Source organism: Rutidosis leptorrhynchoides, chromosome 4 (genome assembly GCF_046630445.1).
Source record: "Rutidosis leptorrhynchoides isolate AG116_Rl617_1_P2 chromosome 4, CSIRO_AGI_Rlap_v1, whole genome shotgun sequence".
Classification (NCBI taxonomy): domain Eukaryota; kingdom Viridiplantae; phylum Streptophyta; class Magnoliopsida; order Asterales; family Asteraceae; genus Rutidosis; species Rutidosis leptorrhynchoides.
In genome coordinates, this window is record NC_092336.1 from 77,841,307 (window position 1) to 77,860,839 (window position 19,533).

The window sequence follows — 19,533 nt, forward strand, 5'->3', positions numbered from 1 at the left end:
TAAACATAGGTTTAAGAAACCTTGTTACTAACTACTAACCTACATGTTATATTATTCATGTTCAGTGTTAAATTCATAAGAAAATATTATTTTGGTCATGACCAATGACCTGTTTCATCACTTCACAAACTTCTTCTATGTATAACTTAAGCATACAGCAGATTTACATATGAAATTAAAAACTTGAGGACATGTGTAATCTCAACGTAGCTATTTTCTTCCATTGTCACCTGCCAAGATCAGTGTGGACCCCCGGGGTATTACCCTAGGTGCCGACATACAATTACAACTGTTGATGCAAATCAATAATAGTCAAACTTCAGACACTGGCTCGCCGTCTTGGTTATTTCAGGACACAAAAGTATTTACCTTAACTTTTTCTTTCACTATAGATCCGAATTCACATGAAAATTAAAATAAATATAAGTACTTCGTAGTACGGAGTAATAATATATACAGTAATATATTGTACGGAGTAATATACGAAATATACAATGTAATTTATAGGTAAGCAGTATGTACTACGCAGAGTGTTCATAATATCGGACTCCGTTACCAGAATAGTTCGAAAATATCTGAAAATCGGATATCCAAAGTTTTGGATATTCGATTTTTCAGATTAGGATATCGGATCTACTTTTCGAAATATTGGGGTACATATTCGGATATTGGAATACACGATATCCTAAATTAAGTACACTTATTATTAAAAGTATAAACAACGGTTTATTCGAATACTATACATTAATATCCTAAATCAAACACACTTATTATTAATTATTAATAGTACAAACAATAAACAATGGTTTATTTGTATGATGTTCACCTGCAATATTCATTAGGACTGTTTTTTTAGCACGTAATTAATAAGTTTCATACAATCAGATAGCGTACACGACTGTTGCAATCTTCCCTTACTCGTAGTGCTGTAAACGACGTCGATTGCGTACGTAACAACGCCCGTTGCGACGTTTTGGTGACCATTAGGTCTCGACCCCGTCCCGTCTTCTAATAAGTCAGTCAACTTTCAAAAGTCAGGTCAAATGTGAGAAAGGCCGGGTCAATGCCGGTCAAAAGTCAATAATTCGGTTAAAATCGATCAAAAGTCGGTCAAATCGATCAAAATTGACGTAGTTTAGTGTTACTTCTTTTATTATATTAACGATAATATCGATTATAGGTACAAACTAGTCGACAAGGTATTTTGGCTTTAGAATGTGTGTGTGTGTGTGTGTGTGTATGCCGATGCAGCGATAATATCCCCGCCCCCATCGCTGCCCGGGAGGAAACCTTGAAATCGATCCAAGGGCACGACCAAGTAAAACGCCCCTCCCCTTTATACCCCCCCCCCCCCCCCCCCCAAAACGATATGGGAAAGGTGTCATGGGTAGATACTTCATGACAGGGATGAAATTGTGGGGGTCGAACTCCTGACCTCCCCTAAAGGAGGCATGTCACCAACCGCTGGACCACATCATAGCTTCACCAAAAGTTTTTTGTGAATTGTGGTTGAAAGTTATTTTAGGATGTTTGTATTTATATATTATATCTATATATTTATATTATTAAATTAATTACAAATTAATTACGGAGTACAGTATATTTTAGGTTTTGTAATAAATACAAAGAATAACTCCGTTTTTGTATCACTGTATCCATGGGTAAATCTTATAATGTTTTAAACATATGGGTAAATTTTAATTACGAAAATCAATCTATTTTAATTAATTAATAAATTATTAAATTAATAAAATATTTGATATTATTGATAAAGAATTCATAATTTATAAATACTCCGTAATTAATAATTAATAATCTATCTATCTATAGTTTCTATTAAATTACTAAAATGATGATATCATAAATATGCTTTTTTCTTCACTAGAAAAAATCAAAAATAAAAAAGAAAAAAATTTAAACAACTTAGATGACATCATTAATCATTAATATTTAATTTACAACTAAAAACATAGTCTTTAAAATTACTCCGTATATTGGTTTCATTATACGCTTTTTCAAAATCAAAATAACCCTAGAAAGCTGCTTCTTCTTCTTTTCTGCTTAGGGTTTTTTTCCAGCTTTACACATATACTGACAATCATCAGCAGCTTCTTCCTTTCAGGTTAGGGTTTATTTTCTCCAAATAATTTAGGGTTTATGTGTTGTTACTCGATTATTACTTCTAATCTCCGATTTCTTTGATTTTATTGTCTAAGATTGCATATGACCTTCTTCTTTTCACGTTATCAACTGATTTTCCACTTCATAGCCATCATTATTAGTCTTTAATCTCTATCGATCTCTCTTAAATCTGCATCTTCTAAATCCAGTTCATCATCACAGTTCTAAATCGACATGTTTAATTAACTATTTATCAAGTATTGATTCAAGATCATTTCTTGTGGTAATACAAGTACCAAAGATATTGTCGATCTTGATGATATTAATGCTTCTTCACAGGTATCATCAAAGATTGTTTTTTTATTTATTTTTTGTACTAAATTTAATGTGGATTACTTGAATCAGATACTGATTTCCTTATAAAATAGTTTAATAGTTTATTAGGATTGAATTAAGCTATAAAGTTGTAACCTTCATGAATAAATTTGACCGATGCTTTTTTTTTTTTAAATATAAATTGTTTTTGGGAATGCTGGAGAAATAGAATTTAAAAAGATTTTGTATTTTAATTGAATATGTGAGTTTTAATGTTTTTTTCAGGTTTTAGGATATGGGTTCATGTTTGTAGAATAATTATGTCTAAGAAAAGTTTATTCTTTTTTATTTTTCATTAGCTCACTTAATTGAACTACGGAAATGTGATGTTTACAAAATTGGGAAAATGTTTATGAAATGGATCTAAAAAGTTGGTTTGTTCCTTACTACATTTGTTTTTAACTACTATATGTGTGTTTATTAATCGCAATCAAGTAGAAAATGTTTTTATTAGATCTCACATTAAGCTTTAATGTTAACATCATTCAGCCACTGACATTTACTTTTGTCAAAGTTTAAATGAATCAAAATGTTTATTTAGATGTTCTTCGTTAGTGTTCGCGTTATGTGGTAGGGTAAGTCTAAAATTGTTTCTTGCAACCTGAGGGCATATTGGTTATTCATGTCACTAATTTCGGTCATTTTTAGCTAATGTGTTTATTATTTGGCTCCACCCATCTTGAAGCACTGATTTCAATTGTTTTGAAGAGTCGAGTTGCATGTTTCTTTTCTTTTTTTTATTTGTTTTCAGAGCCGAGTTGCACACATCAAGCTAATGTCGATCGACTTTCTATGCCTTCGGTTGAATCCGTGGAGAGTGGAGTTGGGTACCCGAAGTGAAAAAGGGTAATATTTTTGAAATTAAATCCGAATTTTCAATAGATTAGTCATCGAGTTTTTGTTTCAAGTTTACTTATTCATCATTTTTACACCACTTTTGATTTTTTGGTTGGAACAGGAACCGGTAATAAAGAATGGAATTGTTTGCTCCAAGTTGTATGAATATGGTTTACTGCTGTAACGACCCGGAAATTTCCGACCAAATTTAAACCTTATTCTCTAAATGTCTCCGACACGATAAGCAAAATATGTAATGTTGAGTCTAGAAAGTTTTGAAATCGATATTCAGGAAATCAATTGACCTTCGACCATTCCCGACGATTCACGAACAACTATTTGTAAATAGATACATATATATATATATATATATATATATATATATATATATATATATATATATATATATATATATATATATACATATATAATAATTTGAAATTTTTTTTGATATAATATTCCCAAGAAAGACGTCGGTAATAAAAATCCAAGATGATAGTACACGTTTAATAAATTAGTATTGTTCTAAACCACTTGTTCAAATTCGTTTGTCCATGGAATTGAATTAAAATCACTATTTTCTACTGTGGATCATATGACTTTCAAGACATATTTATATTCATATTATTATTATTAATTATTAACTATTATTAATATATTTATATATAAGTATGCAGAGAGAGATTAGGATGCATATACAAAATATTTAAACCACCATTCTATCTTCTCTCTGTTTCCATTGTCTGTTTCTTGATCACCCTCCTAACACCACTTTCAATCCAAAGAACCACCAATCGGCCACCTTCTTGTTTCCCATCATCACCACGATATCCCCATAACAAACTGCCACCACCACTGATTCGTTTCCGTTTATGATCATGATCCATCACCTTGGGCATCACCTTCGGCCGGTATCACCTCCACAGCCCAACCGAGAGCCACCACCACAATCACCGGATCACCTATCACCACCCTATAACACCCCCGACCACCGTCACCTTATATCTCCCACTTCTATCTCTTGTACGTCCAAAAACCATTCAAGGGTCACCACTTTTACATCACCCCCAACATCGGTCAACCACCACCGTAGGACCTCCCACACAACCACCATCTAACACCATCACTTGCTGACACATGAAGGCCACTGTTTTCCTCTTCAGCCTTGTTGTTCAAAGATCCAAAAACCATTTGTAAATTTTTTCCAATTTCTGTGTTGTTAACCATCGTATACCCAAAACTGAACTACACCATGATCACGATATTATAGCTGCATCTGTTTCTGTTACAAACCAAGAGACCCAAATAAAACCCGGCCATGAAGAAGACCACCACCATAAACCACCTTACAACCACTTTCGATTATTCCTTTTAACTGCTGCAACTCGAAACCGTCACCTCAACCACCATTACACCTCCATGAACACCACCTAAAACTAATGCTATATGCCTGTTTCTTTTCAAATATCGCGTTTTGCTCCTTTTCTGTTGAAACCGTTTGATTGAGGGCCTAAAACCCAACAAAAGACGCTACCACATAATTAATGTTACAACTATTGTAATGTTTATTATTTTCTCTGTAAAACTCCATCGCATACCACCCCAACTCCACTACTAATATTTTCTCTTTCACAAGCTTAAACCACAATCATCTTTGTTAACTGCTGTGAAGTATTTGTTCCAAACACAACACCATCACTGCAACTAATGTACTACTACAGCGCCCTGGTAATTCTGCTTACAACCCACACCCACAACAAAACGACTTTTATTTTCATGATTTAAAGAGGATGATTGGTTTATATTATATATTTAGTTTAAATGAATGATATGGACAACTTTGTTTCTTCCATTAATTAATAAAGGAAATCAAGATAGTGGAAACATGTTGACCCATTGAAAAGGATAGCCACGTTCGTGTTTCTAATTTTTATTTACACACTGAAGTTGGGAATATTATAAGTTAATACATAAAAATCACATGGGTTGTAGTGATAAGTATGATGATTGACGAATGATACGTGATACATGAAGTGGTAACGATGAAAGAGTGAAAAGATGATGATGGTATAATGATGTCACGATTAGGATGTATGATAATAGCGATTTTTGATGATGATATCATAAATTAAGGATGAATGATAAATGAAAAAGAAGAACTGGAAAATACCGGTTAAATGAATTAAAGTGGGAATTAAATCAAAAATAAACAGCTAGAAGAATGGTTTAGCAGCGTGTGTGCTGAGCTATTGGTCACGTGTTCGAAGCTAGGCGACGACAATGTTTTTTTTAATTAGCAATAAAAGCTACCTGTTGGGCTTGTGCTTGCTGTTGGGCCGTGAGATTTATCTTTTGGGCCGTAATCTTGAATTAGATATTGGGCTAGATTATTATATAGATGACGGGTTAAATACGTATGGGTTAGGAGATATAATACAAAAACAGAATTGGAGGAATATTTTGGGTGTTGTTTCTCTTATGCGAGAGGTCGTGGGTTCGAGCTTGGGCAAAAGCATTTTTTTAGGAAAGCTTTAAGGTAGTTTTAATTATCATTATTATTATTATTATTATTATTATTATTATTATTATTATTATTATTATTATTATTATTATTACTATTATTAACAACATTAGTAATAGTAATATAAATTATGAATATTATTAGTAGTATCATTATTATAAAAATTATCACTTTTATTAAAACTACCATTTTTATTAAAATTATCATTTTCATCATTATTATTATATTATAATAAATAAAGATTTATACATAAAATATATTTATATTACCTATAACTACATATTAAATATATTAACATATTTTTATATGTATATACAAAATAAACATATATATAGTTTATAATTAAGATATAATATATAGAATGTAATACAAATTCTATATAAACTACAACACTAAATACATAAATATTATAATAGATTTAATTATTTGATTACCAGTATATGTTTTAATAAATATATGAATAATATAGGTTCGTGAATCCGAGGCCAACCCTACACTTATTCGATGATGTTATATGTATTTTTACTACAAAATACAGTATGGTGAGTATATAGTTCCCTTTTAACTCTAAATATTTTGGGCTGAGAATACATGCGCTGTTTTTATAAATGATTTACGTTATGGACACAAGTGATCAAAAATAAACTTTACGTTGAGTTGTACCATGGCATATTTCTTTATACTTGGTAGCTAATATTTACGTGAGGAGCGTAAACGCGAATCCTGTTGATAGATCTATCGGGCCTGACAACCCCAACCGGGCTGGACGACCAGTTTTTAACGGTTGCACAGTACTTCGTTTCGTTACTACACTTGGTATGGTGTAGGGTTTATTTAAGAGTATGCTGCTGTGATTTAAATGTTAAGTATGGTTACCAAGTGCTCAACGTCTTTTCTATACACGAGGAGTGTATTATGTATAAATATAAAATCTTGTGGTCCATTGTTATAACGCTGCTAGCATCAAACCTATATATCTCACCAACTTTATGTTGACTTTTTAAAGCATGTTTATTCTCAGGTACGAATTAAGTCTTCCGCTGTGCATTAGCTCATACTAAGGACATTACTTGGAGTCGATCATCGCAATGGAACCAAATGTTGATGACATCGTCCAGGAGGAATAGGACGGGTTGTTAAAGTTGGTATCAGAGCGTTGGTCTTAGCGAACCAGGTCTTACATTAGTGTGTCTAACTGGTAGTTGTTAGGATACATTAGTGAGTCTGGACTTTGACCGTGTCTACCTGTCAAAAAGTTTTGCTTATCATTTCTAGTCGGAAACCATCTGCTTATCATCCTTAGGGAATTGCCTGCTTATTATTCTTAAGTCTAGACACGTCTTACTGCATTTAGTGCATCGATAGTGTATAGACAAAATTCATATCTTAGCGTATCTGTTACTGTAGAATTGTCTGACTCATGCCGTAAATTCCTCCGTGGTCTACATAATCTTTAGTACTATATATAGATATTCTATGAAGTTAGAGTATCATCCTTTATTTGAAAATCATTTCACAACAAAGATCCCTTCAATTCATCAAATTGCCCTCTTAGTAATGAACCTAAAACACTTACCGGCGAGCCTGTTCGAGAAACCATTTTATCTTTTCTTTTCCAAGTATCTCGTCACAATTACATACTATCCCATATTTCGAATCTTACTCACCCGCTCGTTTCAACCGTCAATCATCCCGGTATAATAGAAGAAGTTAACGAACTACGCGCTCGTGTGACGGCTTTGGAGAACCTGGTGCGAAGGTTACAAACACCAGCAGCAGCACCGGCAGCATAACCAGTATCGCCAGAAACACCAACATCGCAATCTTCGGTACCAGCATCATCATCAGTATCAACAGCATCACCACCATTAACGTCAACGGTATCCTTATCACCCCTAAACCACAACCGTGTCATAAATCTTATCACAACTTGTACCTCGGATAACAACATCACACGCCTCAATATTATCATCTATATTTCGAGTATGATCTTCGTTCCACATATCGTTCTACATCGATTAATTTCGTTCTACGTATTGTTCTACCTCATTTACTTTCGATCGGCATGGCAATTATGTAATCTCTAATGTTTTAGAGATCATGTAATCAAGTGCTAACAATAAACCTGATGAGTTTAATATCTTATTGACTCATTAAATCTATGATTACATCTGAAGAAAATATATATGCAAGTATATTTTCATAAAGATTGTAATTGAAAATTCTTTCGTACAAACTATTAATGATGAAAATATTTTAACGGGTGGGTAGTACCCGAGGAATATTTGGATTTCACATTAATAAGTTACACTGTACATTCTTCGAATCTAAATCAACGGTCATTTACTATCCTACTTACAATCACCGATATACGTATCCGTTCATCACAGAATAACCATTTCCATTCAAATTTCATATTTGGATTTTTACCTATCCGAATCCAACAAGTGGCATAACGAAGAAAACATTGGACAAAATAAAATTTGTTAGAAACAAACGAATTAACTAATTGTAAATCTGTTAAGGATTCCACGCTAACTGTTCCGGCTAACTGTTCCCAGCTAACTGACTAACATTTAATTTATCGCAATTTACATTTTCGCAATTTTATTTCTGCATTTTACATACCGTCGGGACACATGTACAACAATACGTCGGATTAATTCTGAGACAACACGTTGTGCAATGAATCATGATATATATTTATTTATTTTACGCACTTTAAATAACGGGACACGTATACAAGGTTTCGACTTATCATATCGACCCATCTATATATATATTTCGGAACGACCATAGACACTCTATAGTTGACTATACAGGGTTGAGGTGGATTCCAAAATATATATATGGTTTGAGTTGTGATCGACACTGAGACCGGTACACGGGTCACGATACGTATTAATTAATTATATATATATATATATATTATATTAAACATTAATATATTGAACTGTTGAACCCTTGGACCATTGAACTATTGAACGATTGAACTATTGGACTGCTAACGTTGGACAATTAAAATGAGTTAAAATGCTGATTATAACATATGAAACTAAAACTAATCTTCAAGTTTGCCACTTGATTTTATCTTAAACCTCATTCGTATCTTGACGATTACAATCCGCATTCAAATCTTTTCATGATTCTTGAAAACACCTTGATCGAGAAGTTGAACTAGCCGCACCTCGTCTACGGAAGGAAGATTTATGCATACAGTTATGCACCTGAAAAACTTTCGAAACCGAAGTTATAGTTGAAACGTATCCGCGTCTAAATTCCTTATCATTCATTAGCAAAAACAACCTTGCGATTCCTTTCAAAGTATCCAATTTTGTCACAGCTCCATTTCGACTTCTCAATGAGACTACTCCTACTATAACCACGATATTTATACCTTGTCCTTTCGCCGTCGTTACCGGAGAACCTTTTATATTTCACAACATCACCAACAGAGGTACCAGCAACTCGTTATCTCGTTGGCGAAATCCGCAATCAGTATTTTGAAAATCTCGTAGAAATTCTTCCAGTTATACCAAAAATGTCTATCCCTAAGAATCACAGATTTCGAAGGTGAAGTTTTTGAAAAACACCCTGGACTATGAAGTAGTTCTTGAAATGCTAATGAAGCAGCAAAAAACCGTAAACGACCTTAATAGTCAAAAGTTTACGATGAAGTACAGTATGTTGGAAAAGCCTAGAAAAAGAGAAGGGTTGAAACTGGAAAACGGATTGAGAAAAGTATGAAGGAGATCGTGGACAAATCATGAAAACTAAAACCGACTTCAAAGAATCCAAACGAATCAGTGCCTGCTGAAACCGTTAGTAAGAACCCTACTCCTTATTCTAAACCTTTCCAGATGATATTCTTCATCATCATCTTATCTTAGATATTATAAGATATCTTCATATCTTCCGTTATGCATATTCTCCATATTTCTGGAGATATTTTCTTAACTATCCTTATCTAAAATCATCTATCTCTCCGTAACATCTGCACTACAACATAAAAGAAACTGTGTTAGTTTCTAAGTTCTAAAACCTTCGAGTTTAAAATATGAATGTTTTGAAGTAATGTTGGGAACTGATGCATGAATTAGTATAATATAATGAAACTTGATCAACTTCATTATATTACAGTAAGTCATGCTGAGTTTCTAATGAAGCATGATGATTCACAGTACCGTCATCATGTGCCATATTACACGGCTCTTACATTCTATCCAATGCTGAAACATATTAAGAACATATCATCTTGATAGTTCTATTTTCCTGGATATTCTGGTAATTTGATAAATCAAAATCATGCCATTACCATTCCTCTCTAAAAACATTAGCTATGTTTCTTCCAAATCTCATGCTTACAAATTCCGGATCATTATTCGCTTGACTCGAGGACAGGAAGAGGAAATGAAAGAGTGGATCTCCAAAATAGAATAGGAGCATAAACCACAGCAAATAAGAGAAAGCATTAACTGTGGATGACAATGATTATAGAAGACAGGAGTAGGAACATCGAAATATAAGGGAAGATATAAAACCTAACAACAACTCTGAAACTACAAACCGTGCATATCAATACGTATTGCCACGTAAAGACACGAGAAGATTAAAAACACTATAACCCCAAGATAATAGTAGAAGTAAATAAAATCCTCCGGTGGTAGATGAAATAGAAGAGTGACGGATGTGAAAATTAAGAGTATATCAAGAATTAGAATGGGATGAAGCATATTGATGAATGTCTTAAGGTAGGAATAAGGAGAAAGAGTAGAAGATGTGGGAGATGGAAATAAGGAAACAAAGGAGGTAGTTTTATAGTGAAATATCCGACAAAGAAATCAAAACAGATTTACCGCATTAAATCAAAGGAGATCCTGTTTCCTAAATCGTCGAAGAACCAAATCTTATTACATAAGATTTTCTTTAAATCCCTTAAATTATGGAAATCAATCCTAATCACGACATCGATTAAAACAATTCCATATTCACTCATTTCATTCTTTTGTGATAGCTTCACTCGTGCGCTTCACATGATCGAATCGTTATATCCATATCTTCCAATAATGATAAAACTCTATTATTACCTCATATTCGTCATGAAAACATTCCTATTGTTATTTATGACAACCTCTACCAAATTTCGGGGACGAAATTTCTTTAACGGGTGGGTACTGTAACGACCCGGAAATTTCCGACCAAATTTAAACCTTATTCTCTAAATGTCTCCGACACGATAAGCAAAATATGTAATGTTGAGTCTAGAAAGTTTTGAAATCGATATTCAGGAAATCAATTGACCTTCGACCATTCCCGACGATTCACGAACAACTATTTGTAAATAGATACATATATATATATATATATATATATATATATATATATATATATACATATATAATAATTTGAAATTTTTTTTGATATAATATTCCCAAGAAAGACGTCGGTAATAAAAATCCAAGATGATAGTACACGTTTAATAAATTAGTATTGTTCTAAACCACTTGTTCAAATTCGTTTGTCCATGGAATTGAATTAAAATCACTATTTTCTACTGTGGATCATATGACTTTCAAGACATATTTATATTCATATTATTATTATTAATTATTAACTATTATTAATATATTTATATATAAGTATGCAGAGAGAGATTAGGATGCATATACAAAATATTTAAACCACCATTCTATCTTCTCTCTGTTTCCATTGTCTGTTTCTTGATCACCCTCCTAACACCACTTTCAATCCAAAGAACCACCAATCGGCCACCTTCTTGTTTCCCATCATCACCACGATATCCCCATAACAAACTGCCACCACCACTGATTCGTTTCCGTTTATGATCATGATCCATCACCTTGGGCATCACCTTCGGCCGGTATCACCTCCACAGCCCAACCGAGAGCCACCACCACAATCACCGGATCACCTATCACCACCCTATAACACCCCCGGCCACCGTCACCTTATATCTCCCACTTCTATCTCTTGTACGTCCAAAAACCATTCAAGGGTCACCACTTTTACATCACCCCCAACATCGGTCAACCACCACCGTAGGACCTCCCACACAACCACCATCTAACACCATCACTTGCTGACACATGAAGGCCACTGTTTTCCTCTTCAGCCTTGTTGTTCAAAGATCCAAAAACCATTTGTAAATTTTTTCCAATTTCTGTGTTGTTAACCATCGTATACCCAAAACTGAACTACACCATGATCACGATATTATAGCTGCATCTGTTTCTGTTACGAACCAAGAGACCCAAATAAAACCCGGCCATGAAGAAGACCACCACCATAAACCACCTTACAACCACTTTCGATTATTCCTTTTAACTGCTGCAACTCGAAACCGTCACCTCAACCACCATTACACCTCCATGAACACCACCTAAAACTAATGCTATATGCCTGTTTCTTTTCAAATATCGCGTTTTGCTCCTTTTCTGTTGAAACCGTTTGATTGAGGGCCTAAAACCCAACAAAAGACGCTACCACATAATTAATGTTACAACTATTGTAATGTTTATTATTTTCTCTGTAAAACTCCATCGCATACCACCCCAACTCCACTACTAATATTTTCTCTTTCACAAGCTTAAACCACAATCATCTTTGTTAACTGCTGCGAAGTATTTGTTCCAAACACAACACCATCACTGCAACTAATGTACTACTACAGCGCCCTGGTAATTCTGCTTACAACCCACACCCACAACAAAACGACTTTTATTTTCATGATTTAAAGAGGATGATTGGTTTTTATTATATATTTAGTTTAAATGAATGATATGGACAACTTTGTTTCTTCCATTAATTAATAAAGGAAATCAAGATAGTGGAAACATGTTGACCCATTGAAAAGGATAGCCACGTTCGTGTTTCTAATTTTTATTTACACACTGAAGTTGGGAATATTATAAGTTAATACATAAAAATCACATGGGTTGTAGTGATAAGTATGATGATTGACGAATGATACGTGATACATGAAGTGGTAACGATGAAAGAGTGAAAAGATGATGATGGTATAATGATGTCACGATTAGGATGTATGATAATAGCGATTTTTGATGATGATATCATAAATTAAGGATGAATGATAAATGAAAAAGAAGAACTGGAAAATACCGGTTAAATGAATTAAAGTGGGAATTAAATCAAAAATAAACAGCTAGAAGAATGGTTTAGCAGCGTGTGTGCTGAGCTATTGGTCACGTGTTCGAAGCTAGGCGACGACAATGTTTTTTTTAATTAGCAATAAAAGCTACCTGTTGGGCTTGTGCTTGCTGTTGGGCCGTGAGATTTATCTTTTGGGCCGTAATCTTGAATTAGATATTGGGCTAGATTATTATATAGATGACGGGTTAAATACGTATGGGTTAGGAGATATAATACAAAAACAGAATTGGAGGAATATTTTGGGTGTTGTTTCTCTTATGCGAGAGGTCGTGGGTTCGAGCTTGGGCAAAAGCATTTTTTTAGGAAAGCTTTAAGGTAGTTTTAATTATCATCATTATTATTATTATTATTATTATTATTATTATTATTATTATTATTACTATTATTAACAACATTAGTAATAGTAATATAAATTATGAATATTATTAGTAGTATCATTATTATAAAAATTATCACTTTTATTAAAACTACCATTTTTATTAAAATTATCATTTTCATCATTATTATTATATTATAATAAATAAAGATTTATACATAAAATATATTTATATTACCTATAACTACATATTAAATATATTAACATATTTTTATATGTATATACAAAATAAACATATATATAGTTTATAATTAAGATATAATATATAGAATGTAATACAAATTCTATATAAACTACAACACTAAATACATAAATATTATAATAGATTTAATTATTTGATTACCAGTATATGTTTTAATAAATATATGAATAATATAGGTTCGTGAATCCGAGGCCAACCCTACACTTATTCGATGATGTTATATGTATTTTTACTACAAAATACAGTATGATGAGTATATAGTTCCCTTTTAACTCTAAATATTTTGGGCTGAGAATACATGCGCTGTTTTTATAAATGATTTACGTTATGGACACAAGTGATCAAAAATAAACTTTACGTTGAGTTGTACCATGGCATATTTCTTTATACTTGGTAGCTAATATTTACGTGAGGAGCGTAAACGCGAATCCTGTTGATAGATCTATCGGGCCTGACAACCCCAACCGGGCTGGACGACCAGTTTTTAACGGTTGCACAGTACTTCGTTTCGTTACTACACTTGGTACGGTGTAGGGTTTATTTAAGAGTATGCTGCTGTGATTTAAATGTTAAGTATGGTTACCAAGTGCTCAACGTCTTTTCTATACACGAGGAGTGTATTATGTATAAATATAAAATCTTGTGGTCCATTGTTATAACGCTGCTAGCATCAAACCTATATATCTCACCAACTTTATGTTGACTTTTTAAAGCATGTTTATTCCCAGGTACGAATTAAGTCTTCCGCTGTGCATTAGCTCATACTAAGGACATTACTTGGAGTCGATCATCGCAATGGAACCAAATGTTGATGACATCGTCCAGGAGGAATAGGACGGGTTGTTAAAACTGCCACCTGTTGACGTTGATAAATTAGCAGAAGGACATGTAAAAGTACATGAAGAAATGAACAAAAATGAAGGTGGAAGGTATGTTTGTTTAGATTCATATATTTGTGTTTGATGTAGCAACCTTTATAGGATGATTCAAATAGTGTATATGAAGTAGCAACTTTTTATTTGGATCAACTCAGGTGAAGCAAGTTAAATAAAATATCGACTATGAAACTGCATGAAAGGTGCATGATGAAATGTCCGAGAGAAATAAAAGTATATGGTATAAATTCTAATAAACCTTTTTAACTAGGAATTGACATGTTTAGCAACATGTTGTGTTATTAAATAAGTAAGTTGTTTAATTTTCTGTTGCAAGTATCATATGAATTTTTTGCCATTATAGTATGTACAAAGTTACTTCAATCTTGGTGGACATCATAATGTTGTGATGAATAGTAGATTTTATTCGTGTTAGTAATGAGTTTTGTTAATATTTTGTTCTATTAGGAAGTTGTTAATGATCAAATAGCTTTGGATAGGTTAATGATGTGATGTTAAAGCTATGATATATTAAAAAAAGTACTTTTTGAATAGAGAAGTACCATGGGGTTTTAAACATTTTACGTAAACACTTATCCGGACATGATACTTTACTATATACATACATTTTTAAACTAAAGCAAAGTTGAAATGAGTTAGTTTTATATTAATAATCAAATTAAATTATTCGTATACATCTTTTGTAGTAGATCGTGTTTAGTATAAGAAACTGGGTTGCTAGATAAGGTTACAGAAACATTAAATAAATTATTTGTACATATTTACTTTGATGAAATAAATTCATGTTTTCAAGAAAGGATGAGACTAATGCTAATATGAATGAACCTTGTATTCTTTGGCGGATATCATTTTAGACCATAACCTTGGTGGATTACGTATTGTTTCCTCCTTTCGACATATGCTGATTTTTCTTGAATTACATATTGTAGAAGTTGAATTATGATATGAGGCTAAAGAAGTCTACAAGATTCAACCACAATAAAATATTCAAAAGTCTACAAGATTACAATTCTTGATGTTTTATTATTGACCAGTTAACATAATTTGTTGCTGTTTTATTATTGACCAGTTAACATAATTTGTCAAGATGTGTTGTTATTACATATTGATGTGTTTCTCTAAATATACATATGGAAAATATTTCTTTGTTATACTATATATTTATATATCTTTAACTTAAGTTACAAACAATATTGGATATTGTCTTCGGGTTATATACGGACTAGAATCCGATTGATGTTGTAGTTCATTTATTCTGACCAAGTTAAGTAAAACAATATGTTTGTAAAAACAACGACAAGTTTCTTAGTTGGAATCCGTGGTTTCACGGGTCATTAAACTAAAGGACTTTAACATTTACATTACATTAAACTGTTTCTTTTAAACAAACCCGTGATACTACGGGTCATTTCACTAGTATATTTAATTTGTCATCCGTGTTTACCCTATCGTAAAATATATGGTGGCTAAGACATCAGATACATGGAAATCATGGAATAGATTAATTACAATGAAAGGCAATATTCATGGCAAATTTTTAATAGTCATATTTTTTTAAATATTACATAATATATAATATAATTTTTATATAAATCAAAAGATATTAATGGTGAGAAAAAAATTGAAGACGTTAAGTTATTAACACCACTCAAAACCACTTTTAAAATTTGTCAATACCACGAGCTCTTAAATTCAAATGATTTTTTAAAATTTGTCAACACCGCGGGTTCTTAAACACAAAAGAATAATTGCTTGAAAAAATTAATTAATTTTGCACGATTATTTTACCCATCCATGCAACGCACGGGCTATAACGTTTTGTTTATTTTCGCTATTTACATACTTGAATGATATAATCTGTTTCAGTTTTTGCACGGCTTTTTACACACTCGCGCAACGCACGTGCTCTAAATCCTAGTATATATATATATATAGTCAACCATCTCGACAGTTTTTGTCGACACTCGTCTTGACGTTATAAAGTCCCAACCATCTCGATATCGTCTCGCGTATTTTTCAACCTTGCTTACTGGACATCAATGGCGGAGGGAGGGGGGTAGCTTGGGGGTGTTGAGCTACCCCTAAGTAGATCACCGACAACAAATAGGATATGTTAATTTTTTGTCAATTATTTGTGAGCATCCCCCATGAAGTGTGCATAGCATACTGCATACCAAATTTTTATTTTCATTGTTTAGTCTAAATGAGCCAGCATATTATATTTGTATATTATATAGTCCAATTATAAATGAACACCCCCTTGTGACCTTATATTCGTATCTTATAAGTCCAATTGTTATGGGTTTTTTAATTTAAGTTTCATTAGTCAAAAGGCCCATTAAAATTAAACCTCAATACATATACCTCAAATAGTATAACCCGTACTAAATTGGGTGTAAATTAGGTGTGGATTACTGATTTGCAATAGATGAAGTTTTTGGGAACATACCCTCTGCCGTAACTACGATCTTAAAGACATCCTTGAATTTTGTAAGTTAAATTCTACGAACTTTATACTAATCTTTATCTTTATTGTTCTTCTTTTATTAGATTTCATGTGTCATTTATTATTACATTTTTACAATTTTACCAATAACAAACTAAATTAAATGCTACTGGCCTATTTATTAATTTTGTTATTTCCTATTAATTTTGCTACTGGCCACGTGACTCAGTGTTGCTTTAGACCCAAAACAACCCTTCAATAAAAGTGACATATGTAAGTTAGCAAAAACGTTCTATCCTTTAGACTTTACAGAGCAAGAGATGATCCACATAAAACACGAGTTGCAACATTATGAGCTAGATGTGCCTAATCATCCAGAGTTAAAAAATGTTCAAACTGCTGCTGAGTTATGTAGAGGCCTACGAGAAACTGAGAAGACAGAAATATATCCTTTGCTTGATAGATTGATTCGTCTTATATTAACTCTTCCAGTTTCAACAGCCACAAGTGAAAGAGCTTTTTCATCAATGAAAATTGTTATAACAAGGCTTCGTTGCAGCATGAGTGACGATTTTCTTAAAAATTGCTTGCTTCTTTACATTGAGAGAGACATTGTTGAAACACTTTCAATAGATGAGATAATAGATGATTTTGCTACCAAGAAACGTAGACGTGTTCGACTCCAAATGTCAAAGGTACAATATTAAACAACTAACCGTTTAGTGTATGTTTATACATATTTTACTTATACAATTATTATAACTTTTTTATAGGTTACTCAATGAGGCAGCGGATCGACGCGTGTTAGATATTAATCTATTTTTGGATGATTTCTTTTGGAAAAAACTTGTTCTTTTGAAAACGGTGGTCGTTTACGTTCTTTTGTAATGATACATTGTTATTATATCTGGATGGATTTGTTACCGTTGATCGTCTATAACGTAAATAGAATGTTTATTATCCATAGAGTAATTATAGTAATTTTTTTATTGCGTAAGCAACCCCTATCATAAAATCCTGGCTTCGCCTCTGCTGGACATGGACGAGTTTCTGCAAGTTCGATGAATATTTCATTGTTTTTAGTAACCTTTTTCTAGTAATTCAATATGTGAAATCCATCCACATCATATATATGTTATTTCGGTATGACATCGTTAAAAAAGAGAAATCTAGGTAGGGTTCAAAATTGAGTTCACTCTTACAACTTATATGCTCTAATGCACAACGACTCATGTCTTAAGTTTAAAATAGAATTCGGATATTGGAAGAGGAAATTCACTATAGGAATTTTTGGATATAGAGTTTTGAACTTCCCTACCATGTAGTACTCCGTATATGTTTTAAATGAATGAAAGAAGGATATATATGAACCAATCGCCTAGTTCTATATGTTGTAATAACTGAAATCTATCAAAATTAATCTCATATATTTTAGACATATATTCACCAACATTATACATTATACATTTATATATATATATAAATTGTGGTAAATGGTGTCAACCTATGATCGGTAAACACCATCCGTGAATAGTAACTTTTTTTTTTCTTTTCAAAACATGATTCCCCAAACCACTAACCCAATACCATCCGAATCCCCTGACCCGCTCCACCAACCCGACCCGAATACCCGCTACTTACTTTTTTTTTCCTTCGAAACCAACTCGCAGCGAAAGCGCGGGCCAAAAAACTAGTTAAAAATTAGACAAAAATGCTCAAAACGTCCCTGTGTTTTTAGTATTTAGCCCGAAACGTCCCTGTGTTCTCATATCTGCTTAATTCGTCCCTAAACGTCAAAAAGAGTCCCAAAATAGTCCTTCTGGTAATGTCTGTTAATTTGGACGTTAGTAGTATATCATGTGCACGTCACGTGATTTAAAAAAAAAAAACTTTTTATGTAACTGAATCAGATGATTTACGGGTTAAATTAGAACCCTAATTTACATACTTTCGTTCCAGGGCATAAAATCCCCAAATCAAGCTTCCAAACCCTTATCAATGGCTGTGTATTGTGCGTGTGGTAGCTCGTCGATTGTTCTTATTTCGTCGACATCAAAGAATCCCGGTCGTAGGTTTTATTGTTGTGAACGTAAAGTAAGCTTCTTCATTAAATAATTACTTCTCGAATTTGTACTATTAATCAATTTAGATTTGAATTTATGGTCTGCAGGTTGGTAAGAGCCGTGGTTTCATTGGTTGGGTCGATCCTCCAATTCAAGAAATTTTACAAGATAAAGATGCTCAATTGTCCCGATGGAAGAAATTTGTAGTTTTTATTTGGTTTTGTTTTATTTGTTATTGGTTTTTCAATTAAATTGTAGGTCAATTGTAATGTGATACTTTGATCATTGATGTAAGCCAAGAATGTATTGTTGAATTTCAATAAAAAGTTAGTTTTGCAGCTATATTGTGTATATTTGTTTGTGTATGTTTATTGTGAAACTGCATTTGACTAAAATGGTGACCATCTTAGTATCTGCTATTGACCATAGTGCAAATCATAGTGCAACTGATATTGTGTAAGCTGATAATAGTGCAAATCATAGATGCTCATAGATGCACATACGA

The 19,533-nt window shown here is 32.7% G+C and overlaps 1 protein-coding gene and 1 long non-coding RNA gene across 3 annotated transcripts; both read left to right on the forward strand.

The window, feature by feature from the left end:
• The first annotated feature begins 1,993 nt into the window (after positions 1-1,993).
• LOC139903985 (uncharacterized) lies at positions 1,994-3,512 on the forward strand. 2 transcript variants are annotated; one of them, XR_011778611.1, is made up of 4 exons: positions 2,068-2,122; positions 2,344-2,460; positions 3,248-3,342; positions 3,455-3,512. It is a non-coding gene; the product is annotated as an uncharacterized lncRNA (long non-coding RNA). The 2 variants fall into 2 exon arrangements; XR_011778610.1 differs by lacking the exon at positions 2,344-2,460 and having other exon boundaries at positions 1,994-2,122.
• Positions 3,513-17,285: 13,773 nt separating this feature from the next.
• On the forward strand, positions 17,286-17,750 carry LOC139840747 (uncharacterized). The gene is made up of 2 exons (XM_071830996.1): positions 17,286-17,660; positions 17,739-17,750. Exons 1-2 carry the CDS (start codon positions 17,286-17,288, stop codon positions 17,748-17,750), a joined length of 387 nt encoding a protein of 128 aa, XP_071687097.1.
• Positions 17,751-19,533: the final 1,783 nt, after the last annotated feature.